Below are 12,007 nucleotides of genomic sequence, written 5' to 3' on the forward strand. Positions count from 1 at the left end.
CATTCCACTTATTTGCTTCTGCCAATATATCCCAGCCTGAGAATTCTTAATATAATTGGCAACTCTGCCAGTCACTTAAATGTGATCAGGATCAAGGTCTTAGCATGACCTGTATTTAAAACTGTGATACGTATAGAGGTGTATTTAAGAACATTCGAATGACTTTCACCATCTGTGTTACTTTGCTATTGCACATCATTCTTTTACTGGAGCTTCAGATATTGCTAGAGTTTCCAGTTAAATGAGGGAATTTAATTTTGTTTTTTTTCTGGGGATGAACTGTCACTATGGAGAAGTGCCTTGAATCAAAGTAACTATTTGCCTAATCTTGGGGATTGTAACGTGTTAACAAAACCTGGAAGAAAAATGACAATTACAGTTTTTTCCACTGTTCTAATGCAGCAGGGAAAATATAATGGACTGAGATAATGTAATAAATTCTGCATTCGTTTATGCTAATATATGACAGTTTTCCTTAGATAATCTCCATAGTCAAACTTGGACAACCAAAAGCATGTTTATAATTGTCAGAACCTTTGCATAAGTTGGAGAGAGTTATATTACACTTGAGCCTTAATAAACTTACAGTTAAATGGCTGTCATTTTTTTTTAGAGGCAACTGAATCCAAGAACATTTAACTGCTTTAATTTTTACATATTCATGGGGGGGGGGATGGCTAGCATCCCCTTTGTATGTTTTAAGCTGATTCTGTGTATTTGATCAGGAGTTCTTCCATTGAATCTGTTTACTATATACCTGAATAACAAAAAATACTTGGTAAGTAGGTCTTCGCCCCCATGCTGTGCATTCACAGACTCACACATATAAAATTATTTTGGATACCCTGGATGGCAGAGAAGTTTTCATTACTCTGAACGTATCTAAAACAGACTGAATCTTGTGAAAAGAGTATATCTCATTTCATGTTTACTTTTTGTTAGACACTGCATATTATGGGTTTTTTTTTGCTTTTCTTTTCTTACTGCTTTACATTAAACACCAAGGCACATTATATTGCAGAAGGCGGTATCTCTCTATTTCATTTACAAAGCAACACCACCCAGAAGTTAAATAATCCTGTATCTTATGTCTGTATTCTTTTGTAACGACTAATTCATCTGATTTGTCGGAAATACTCTTCATCCTTGCTGCTCAACTGGAAGCAGTTGAGAGTTTTTGCTTTTCTCATTTGACAGTCTGTTGAAAGTTGCTCTAATTTGGTGAAGGTTGTATTTAAATTTAGCAATGTCCCCAGCTATTAAAATGTGAGTAATGCTATCTTGTTTCCACCAGGGAATGTTATGGTAAAAACTACATTAATATACCTGAGGTATGCAGTGACAGCAGTGAATCTCTTACAACAACCTATATAGCCATACTTTTCCATGAGTTACTCTTGAGAGTTATGTAGGACATCTAATGATGAGGTAAATAACCAAATAGTATGCTTTAGTTTATCTTAACAACCTTATTTGGTCACCCTTGAAAATGCAATCTTTTTCACTAGCAGAATTAGATATTTAAGAAACAAGCAAACTACTTTGTTGCAAATAGAAATAATTAGGTTAATAGCCTGCTCACTCTGTCATCTGATAGGAGAGGAGAAGTTGCTTTTGCATAGCATTTTAGCGTGCCTGCCTTTGGAGTTGTACTTACAGAGTTGTATTACAAAAGCTTGTGCATGTTTGTGTGTCTTCTCCTACTGCGCAATGGGAAATTCAAGGTGCCTGATTGCTGACCTGAGGGGTGTCTGGGGGTCTGCTTGGGCCGTGCGTTGCAACACCAGCAGCGCAGCGTGGCACTCCTGGCAGGTTAATTTGAAGGCAGCGGCAGGACAGGTTAGTCTGTGCACGTTGACTACATGCCACCTAATAGCAGGGCTGGTGGCAGAGCAAGAAGGGCTCTGCCGCAACGAGCCATGTGGCTAACGCCAGCTCCCAATTCTCCCCATTCAGTCTTACCATAAGCCATAGTTACTCTCTTTTGTAAAGTATATTGGAGACCTGTTGTTAAGGAGTTTCAGCATTTTGAAAAATACTTGCAGTAGAATTTTTTAATGAAGTTTTTTGTCACAATTCTTAAAAGCCACTGCAGTAGTAATGCAGATATTGTTGTGCCTGGTTGCTGTATTCGCGGTCCCTGTGGGGAGGTTCAAAGCTGGTTGACTCACCTTAGCAGCCAGAGCTTTAGGGCTTCTTTAATCCCAATTTGGGGATACAACACCTGAGCGGCTTTCGGAGGCAGGGAGAGCTTTAGGGAGGGGGAGGAATTTGAGCAGAAGAAAAGCTCTTTTCTGTTGACAGTACAGGCCTGTCCTTAGGCTTTGTTGCTTTGCTCGAAAATTGGAGCAAGCCCCAGGAAGGGCTGCAGGCTTAGACGGTGCCGTGAGCGTGGAGGAGCGGGATGCCGGCGCTGCTGGGCACATCCACGTCTCCAAAAGGCACAGAAATAGCTATGTTGGGGGTGTTTGTGTGTGCAAGGGATTATTCTCTGAAATGAAGAACAGAAAATAAGTGATGCACAGTAATTTCATTTGAAACTTTTACAAGTCTCAAACACATTTAGTTCCATATACAAAGGCTGTGTATTTGAAGAGTTTTTAAGGGCATTAAATTGGAAATTTTTATTGAAAGTCCGTAACTTCTGTCCTCTCAAAGACCTGGAAAAACTACTGAAGCTGTTTTCAAGAGGCATGTGTTACTGCAGTGGAGGAAAATAGCCAGAAAGCCAAGTTCCAGTCTGCTCTTGCTTTTGAAAATCCCCTGAATGGTTCGGGTTTGCTGTATGTGGGAGAGGAGCGTGAGGATGTTGTTTTTACATGACATCTAAAGTCAGTGTGTTCTGGGGAAGTCTCGCAAACTTGAGCGCAGCTTGTTATAAGAGAATAGTATAATGTGAGTGCAGAGGGGGGTAGGAGCTGAAAATGCAGTCGCTCGCGGTGAGACAAAATTCCACCTTTGCTGAGGATTTAAGCATAGCAAAACACAAGCTTAGTCTGTGGGAAATGTTTTTTGGGGGGTTGGGGTTTTTTTTTGGTCTGAAGCCATGACTTTCAAAAGAGCTTGGTAAGGCGGTGTAATAATGCGGGCTTCCTTGTTTATCTTTTTAAGGTGTTCAGCCACTGCTAGAATTGTAGAGATCAGGTCCTCTGCCAAACTTGCAGTCGGCCAGGAACAAATGAGTTCTAAAATTCAAGATGCAGAACTTATTGTTAATTTTTTAATCTGAATCAAGTGGTATCAGTTACCTTCAGCAGCGCAGCTGTTCCAATGTGATGTAGTTGCCTTGCTGTGCCACTATACAACTCTCTGGCTTGAAATCGAGCCTTGCTAAAGCCCTTCCTATCTTTTTTTTCCTACTATACCTCTGATGTTTTCACAGGTATCATTCAGGGCTGTTTCAGCACTTGTCACTTGTTAGGTGCTAGAATTATTTATTTTATGTTAAATTAACAAAAGTAAAATGTAAAACCAGTGGGTTTTTTTATATATATAATAAACACTTTGAAAAAATAAGCTGTATTCCCCTATTATCCAGTTCAGTAAACCACATATTTATCAATTCATCCGTTCAACCATGCAAAGGTTTCCCTTTTTTCGTTTGTATTTGATCGTCTTACAGGCAACGTGACAGCACTGAGTCTAACTCTGTACATTAAATTTCTGGTTATATAGACACAAGTTTCATCGGTGCAAAGCTATATTAGCGTTTTTGTCAATGTGAACAAGTGTTGATGGTTCTGTAACTTTCATTTGGTGTTTGTGTGGCGCTGTGCAGTTTTACAAGCTCCTTGGTAAACCAGTATTGCTGAAAGTGCTAAGTGTTTCCAGTTTTCATGCAAGTGAAAGCAAAGCTTCTCGGTTAAGGTGCTTGCTGCTTTGTCTCTCAGGACGGTGCATCTGTGATGCTGATAGATGCTGCATAAATGTGGTTTTGATCGTGACTCCTAAATAAGGGGCTGAAAGACTGAAACAGAATTTGGAATTGATGCTCTTTCAGGCTTTTGCATTGTACCAGCTTAGCATGTATTATGAAATCTGGTCACAGTACATAAAAATGCACAAGCCCTGTTCCTGAACTGTAAGGGCCCTGGTGCTGGTACATCAAAGGAAGCAGCAGCTGTCACCCAGTGTTAGCCGTGGTGCTTTTGAATGCCTTAATCCTGTTCCCAAACAGAAGAAGACAGAGTGCGCTTTCTTTGCCCTCCCCCGTAATCTTTGATGTGTTTTTCTAGCAAAATCCAGACTGTTGTCAGCAGCCACCACAGTACGGGACAAGAAGTAATATTTTCATTACATATAATTTAGGCATTTCAGTCCTTCTCACGCATGCTAAACTTTTTCAATTTTTTGAATATATTGAGTTAGAAATTACTTACATTGTGTTTACTCCTAAGTATTTAAAAATATCAAAACAATTATTCGGTTGTTTTTCATTTTTGTTTAGGGCTCCTGCATGTTGCAACTAACTTGTGACGCTTTGTTCCCTTTCAGCTGCTGAGGTGCTGTATCTTGAGATTGCACTAAAAGTCTGAATTACAAGAAACGTACACGAATGCGAATAGAATATATTTATTTTATGTAATTTTCACTTATTCAGATTTTTTATAACAAGTTTTCCAAGACAGTTATTCCAAAATAGCTTCTCCAAGAGGCAGACCAGATGAACTGCAAACATAAGAATAGCTGGAACTCATCAAGCTTAAGGCCTGTGTAACGTAGGGTCCTGTCTCCAGCGTGGCCGAGAGCAGGTGTCTGGGGAAGAGTATGAGGACTGAGCAAACATGCAGGGGCATTTCCCTAGTATACTTTATTGTCTTGCTGGGATTTCCCAAGTCAGAAGCTGTGTTTTTTACTAAATAAACTGAGACAGATTTTTCTTCATTAATTTGCCCAATCATTTTCTGAACTACATTTTAAGAATATTTTCTAAATATATATATAAACACATTTCCAGAGAATAATACAGAAAAATGATTTATATTTAATCCAATTATCAAAACTATTGGAAATAAATGATAGAAGGTTGTTTTTGTTTGTTTGTTTCTTTGTTTAACCATTGCATTGCAGAGTGAATTTGCACTGCAAAGTGGTCTCATTGACATATACAAATGTAAAGCTTGTCGGACTGCAGGTAATACACAAAATTTTCTGTCTAGATGAATTAGATGATACAATTTTAAGTCTTGGCCAGCCTCCAAACTTTCAGACTAAAAATACTGCACTGAAATTAGCCGCTGGAGAGTCAAATTTAACATTTTAAGATTCCACATATGTTTTCCTGTTTACCCAATTAGAATTTCAAAAACAGACATTTCAAGTGTACTGACCAGGATAATACTGAAAGCCAGCCAAGAGAAAATGGCATTTGCTGGCAAAGGTTGTAATATTTAGAAATGCTCTTGTTATTAGTGCTGCTCTGGAAATTTGCTCATTGGTGTGACACTCTGGCCATCACAACACATGAGAAAGATGAGAAATTAAATGCAATTAATCCCATCCTACTTTGCTGTCAGGCAAGGATCTCCCAGCATCTGCATTACCTTATTGTGGTTTACTCTTGCAAACCTGTTTTTCCCTTCCCTCTCCATAAATACCCATTTGCAAACTCCTCAGTTTGAAGAAATGCCATCTCTTAATATCTTCAAAATGCTAGAAGCTTCAGTATTACTAGTAAGGAAAATTATTAATGCCAAGAAAGGAAACGTGCATTTAGCATTTTGGGAAATTCATGACAATTTATTACTAGCTTACACTGAGTAAAGGATCCCCTGTTTACTTTGATCTTTATGTAGTACGAAAAAAGAAGCCTTGAATTTGGTGAAAAAATCAAGGTACTAGCTCATTACTGATAAATCCAGTTACTGATAGTCTTCAGTGGTGTGCATGTGTCTCCACTGGCTGGGTGTCAGGTAAAGCTCTCATGAGCTGATGGCCCAGCACTCAGTGAGTTAATACTGGAATGTCCACAGCTGTGTGCAAACATCTCTCAGGTCAAAGAAGAGATGCAGCTGAAGGCGAGTTTCCAACTATCATTAGTGTTTACAGGAGGAAAGAATAAACTAGCTTGAGATGCTTCCTTCTTTTCTTCCCGCCCCAACCTTTCCCCTCTCCTTGGAACAAAGAACAGGTCATATGCATGTAATATAGTCTTACAAAATGTAGAGTAATATTATTTCAAGGTTTGTGATTTTTGAAGGAAAAGGAGCAAAATAATGTAAAAGGGTCCTACTTTATTTTTCAATTATTTTTATTTCAAATTTTGAAATAAGAAAACAGTAGGTATGCGATATGATCTGCTGTTGCATGGTCTGTGCTGCACTAGCAATGTACTACTGTAAGTAGTGGAGAGTCACTTTTTCCCTTTGATTTTGATGTTTATCATCCTCTCAATTGCTAAATTTGCTACACAAACACCAGAAAAGGGTGTTTCTAGACTAACCTATCTGTCCATTTAAATGGTATTAACAAGTATTTCTTTTTCGCTTTTACAGGTCATTGAATCACTGGGGATTATTATATACAAAGCCCTGGACTATGGTTTGAAGGACAATGAAGAGCGGGAATTAAGTCCTCCACTGGAGCAGCTTATTGATCACATGACTAATACCACAGAAACAGATGGGAGTAAAGATGAGGGATATGATGCTCTGGATGAAGGAGTGGAGGATGACGATGATGAAAAAGAGGAAGTTGAGGCCATTCGTTCCTATAAAGATGTCATGAAGGTACAGTAATGGGCAGCTTGATATCATACTTCACTATTTTTATCAATAAGAAAATCAGCTCTGTTTTCTGTGTTGTTTTCCAACATGATACTGCATGTGTGGTAAGTCATCTTCCTTCTGTATGATTCGTTTGCAACAGTGACATATGCTGTAGTATTTCATCTTTGACAGTAAGCAACGGAAAGTACGTGATCAACTTTATTGTAGGATATACCATTAATATTACATTCTGCTTTCATCTGTGCACTGGATATTGAGCTTCCAGTATATCATCTGTTGAATCCTTTGTACACCTGGATAGTTTACGGGCTGTTTCAAGTAATTCACCTTTTTATTAGTGCAGTATTACTTTAATTATTCCTTATCAGTTTCTTCCTTTGCCTCTCCACTGAAGAACTGCTTAACAGAGTAGCTTAATTGTATGGAGTGAGTCAGAATAGAGTATTTCATTAATGATTATTATGATTGCAGTTCTTGACCTGAGTTGTGAGATTTGGAAATATAGCTTATGAATTTTAATTGCAACAGGTTCTGTAATATTATCTGGGCTCCTGTGGGCAATCATTTAAAAGTATTTAATCCTCTATTTTCTATAGAGTAGTCTTCAATAACAATTCTAAAGCACAGTGAGCTTTCTGTAGTAGTGACAAATCCACAGCATGGATTTTGACGGAATTTTTATAATTGGTTTACCCCATAAATAATTTGAGAGTTTAATACAGGTTGGAAAATTATATGTTAACTTGTGCCTGTGGATTGAACACTGTGTACTGCTTGTTTTAAGTGCAAGGGATATTCAAGGACTAGAATCTTAGTGTGTCACAGAAATTGGAGTTAAGGGTGGAAGTTGAGACTAAAGCAGAACATCCTGGACAGCACAAGCTGCAGAAACAAAACCCACTCTACAAGACCCAGCTAAAACCTGCCACTTCTCTTGGGTTGACAGTAAAGGGGAAAGCCCTTAGGAGATTTGAATGGTAGTAAAACTGGTTTGAAATGCTTTTGTATATGTAGCTAACTTTTGGTGTTATTTGGGAAAGTGTCAATGAGTGCCACTGCTCGTAAACCTGGTTAAAATTCATGGGTACGTTACCATTTGCCTTTCTTCTGATGGACTGACATTCCCTTGCTTCTGCTTTTCTCTGTGATAGGGCTCTGTTTGCTTTCTCATAATTCCACTTGCCGCCCAGTGCACTGGCTCATCTACGTGTACATGTGTGCGCTGTCTCCCTTCCTCCTGCCCGAAACATCTTCTTTCATCCCTGAATCAGCAGCGATGCTGCATGCTTAATGCCTTCATTTTTCCTTTCTCCCTCAGAGAAGCAGCAGGGGTTAGAGGGAGAAATGACCAAAGCCGCTTTTGCTCTCCTGTAATGGGAAAGGCCTGGCTGGATGTCATACTCGCCCCTTCAAACTCTGCCACTCCCAGCCTTTCTGAGTCAGTGCCCTCAGAGGGGCAAGGACCGGAGACTGCTTTTCTCTCTCCTCCCTCTGCCACTCCCTCTTGCCCAGATGAGTCTCTTATGTGTAGTTACTTGAACATTTTGATCTAGCAGGCTTCCTAATAAATTATATTAACTTTTGCCACTAAACAAAGTGGTACTAAGAAATAAACTCTTTGAATCTACTAAGTTTGGCACAGCGTTTTGTTGCAGAGAAGGTGTAGGCCAGCCTGGAAGCCATCGGGTGATGGTGGGCAGGGGGATTCGGGGATTTTGTGTGGGGAGGCAAAGTGAACTGGCAGAGATAAGTAGCAGCCACAGCCTCTGGCTGTTTAGGCTCCCGGACTAAATCATGTAAAGAAGCTTTAGCTGAGGGCTTGGCAAGGGCAGAGAGCTAAACGATCACGGTAAGGGAGGCCAGCTGTGCGCAGGGTCCACGCTTCCTATGCACCTCTGAGTTGGCTTTGTTTAGAGCCTGCACAGAAGGCAATGATAAGCCTGCTTTGAGAAGCCTGCCGGGAGGAAAAATGGAGGAGTTTTTTTTCCTTTGCCCTGAGGAAAGAACGAAAACCTTTGTTTTATTGTTATTTATATGTTTACTTCTCTGAGAAAGAGGATAGTAAGCAGGTTTTAAGCACTAGCAAAAATAGGATTTTTTTGTTATTTTTTAGTTCATGATGGCAAAGAAGAGCAAGTTGCTTCAGGTGATTCAAATCAATCCACTGTTTAAAATCAAGAGATTATAAGGTGATGTTTGAAAACGTGGCAGCACTGAGGGGAAAAAAATTGTTTTTTAAACTTTGACTTCTGTGGTAGTGTGTAATATTAACAAGTTCAGGACAGTGTTAGTCAGCATGGTTTAGTAAGTCTTTTCATGTCTGGACTGAGGAATCTTGTCGCGGTAGAAATATTTTTGATGGCTCAAAGGTAATAAGTAAGAAATACATTTTCCAGGCAACACAAGTAAAAATATTCAGTGAGTTAATTTTGCCCTTGTGTTTGCATTTAGTTTTTTGAAAACCTATATAGAAAGTGAAGGTATTCCTGCACCTTAGCTTGATCCAGAAAGCTAGGGAACAGTTTGTGTAAATCCCTTTAATGTAATTTTAAAGCTGCTTTGAACGTGACAAGTATTTAAGTGAATTATGTTGACAGACAGGTTTCATTAATTAAAGTGATGTCATTTGGTGTCTTAAACAGTTGTCCTGATTTTTCATTTTGGGCAGTGTAATTGGAGGTCAACATGTGGTCTGCTTTGCTTTTAATTTAAACAGTGTGCTCTTTTTAAAAGATGTGATGTCAGTCTTTTTCACATTTGAAAGTGAGCAAGGGAGGGGGGGTTTATTGCAATTTGTTGTCTTGGAAATGGTGCTTAATGCGTTCAGAGCCAGAGCACTTAGCCTTGGATTTTCGAGTAAAGAGGTTCTGTCTGCTGATTGCCAAAAGCACTCCGTCATGGTGGTGTCTGGTTCAGAAGAAAGGTTGAAATCTTTGTGCCAGAGCTTCTAGTACTTGAAGACTTACCTCTGCTTCTTCCATTTCAGGCTAAGGAGCTCCACTTACAAATTCTATCAGTTATGGGAAACGTTAGAAAAAAGGCAAATCAACCATGAAATAGCTACAGAAAATGTAGATCTGAACACAATGTGAGTTTTCTTTTGTTTGCCACTTTTTTTTTTTTCTGCTACCTGGGCCCACTTTTTGTCGTGAGCAGCTAGAGCAGGAGCGAGGGAGATGGGAGCTCACCTGCCCTCCTTTGAGATGTTCTCCCCATGCAGGTGCGAGCAGAAGACACGGCACAGGTCTGCCCTTCCAGGCTGCCTCTGGGGTCAAGCAGTTAAAACTGGGCAGGTGTCTCTGTGGGGTCCAGGACACTTTCTGCTGTAAAAATGATTCTCGAGACGTTTGGCATCTCCTACCAGATATTAATCCTGTCTGGGTGCATGGGAGCAAACTGCTGAGGTGAGAGAACTAGGCCATCCCCCACCAATCCCGGTTGTCTTGCGTGCCTAGCACGATAAAATGATTAATAACTTTCATTACCACTTTGACAGGTAAAGATAATCTCTCTTGAGGTTAATTTGGCAGCTATTTAAGCCTTTTAATGAAGATGCTGCAAGCATAGTGGCTTCTCCTCAGCAATTCATTGCTGTCATACACAGCTTGTGTTACCCCTCTTTCCCTGCCTCCTCCCTCTTTCCATTTGAAGCCTTCTCTGCTGTGGGATCCTGATGTATACCCAATGATACTGATGAGAGAGGTCTTTTAGAGCCACTTAATCTGGGGCTTTCTGACAGGACAGTAATGTTTTCAGCTATCTTGGCTGGTAGCACAAACTGTGAGCTTCAACACTCATCAGCTTTATGCTAAACTTTTTGGGGATATGACAGTACATCCTAAATTCAGTTTAGAGTTATCAACAAGTTCCAGTTTAGACATTTTGATGGTGTCTTGGATTTGCCGCTCTATGCATTGCAATCAAGCCCTTCTGTATGAAGCTGATGTTAACCAGCTTTCACCTAGCTCAAGGTAGCAATGTTTGAAATAGATTAAGGTATTTGCATTTCTAGTTGCCTGTGCTTTGTTCTTAAGTCTTATTTATTTTAAAAGTAACTGCCTTGGAGTTTCAGTCCTCACAGGTGACTTAATCATGAAACATGCCCGTACGAAAAAGAGTTTCCGAACAGTAACAATTGGTCTTTGACTATATGCAGGCGAGTGCTCTGTAGTGATCACCTCCATGATAACCTTACTGGCCATTGATTGAGGTCACTACAGTATTAATTACCTTTCAGAGAGTTAATTCCTTTTTATATGTCTGCTTTGGAAGGCATCGGTAAATCTGTCATGAAAAGGCATCTGTTTCAATGCACATGTAGTAGATGCCTCTGCAAATGCCAGTGGTTTTAAAACAGGCTTTGAACTTGAAAAATTGAGCTGGGAGTTCCTGCCTCACTTGCAGAGATATATCTTTCGTGATATGTAACTGAGAACTGGTAAATAATTATCTACAGGGCAGGTCTGTGGAATACTTGGCACGAAATAGTTTAATTACTTTAAGAGCTCTGTTTAAAAAAAGAAGCACTCATGCAGTGGTTTGCTGAAGAAAGGGAAAGTGATTAGCCTCTCTCCATTTTCTCTTTTTCCCTTCAGATAATAAGATTTTGATGAAGAGGTGATTGTTAGCTGTTTCTTTCTGCAGATACTTTTTTTTTCCTCACTGTTTTCTCTGTGGAGGACATACTCCTTTTACTGTAAAACATACTTGGTTCTACAAGGCTCCTGCTTGGATAAGAATGGTGAGACTGATTTTGATGTGGTTGAAATAATGTGCAAAAACATTTTACATGAATTAAAAACAAAGTAGTAAGAGCTGGGAAGACTTACCAATATGTTTCTCTTTTCCAATGAATTTGTTTTTATAAGCATGCAAAAGAATTTCATTTTGAAATGAATGCTCAGCAGTTCAAAGGGCAAGTAGCTCTTTCTGAAAAGGTAACAAACTTTCCTTGTTGTTGCAATCACAGGCTGGCCAAGGTGTGTGGCTTTGCTGCCTTCTACAACTGATGCACTTAGAAATAAGCAAGCTAGCTATTAGAAAGAACTGCCAAACCCTAGGGAGGGTACAGAAATGTTTTTGAATTCAGATTATTGGCAGGAAAGGATTCTCTTGTGCTCTATCTTTAGGCTCTTATCTTGTGTTCAGTTACATATTGTTCATCCAAGAGTCATGATGTAAAAATAAAATTAATATATTTTAAGGTTGGAGCAAGAGATTAGCCTTTAGATTGTACTTATATTCTCCACAAGAAATAATGCACATTAAATTTTGTATCT

The 12,007-nt window shown here is 39.4% G+C and overlaps 1 protein-coding gene across 2 annotated transcripts in view; it reads left to right on the forward strand.

The window, feature by feature from the left end:
* SPIRE1 (spire type actin nucleation factor 1) overlaps positions 1-12,007 on the forward strand; it is a 123,866-nt gene that overhangs the window by 52,786 nt on the left and 59,073 nt on the right. For both annotated transcript variants that reach the window (XM_026094330.2, XM_026094329.2), the window contains exon 3: positions 6,495-6,728. In XM_026094330.2, coding sequence (XP_025950115.2) covers positions 6,495-6,728 — 234 coding nt within the window. The remainder of the gene's footprint in view (positions 1-6,494; positions 6,729-12,007) is intronic.

Source organism: Dromaius novaehollandiae, chromosome 2, assembly GCF_036370855.1.
Source record: "Dromaius novaehollandiae isolate bDroNov1 chromosome 2, bDroNov1.hap1, whole genome shotgun sequence".
NCBI classification, from domain to species: domain Eukaryota; kingdom Metazoa; phylum Chordata; class Aves; order Casuariiformes; family Dromaiidae; genus Dromaius; species Dromaius novaehollandiae.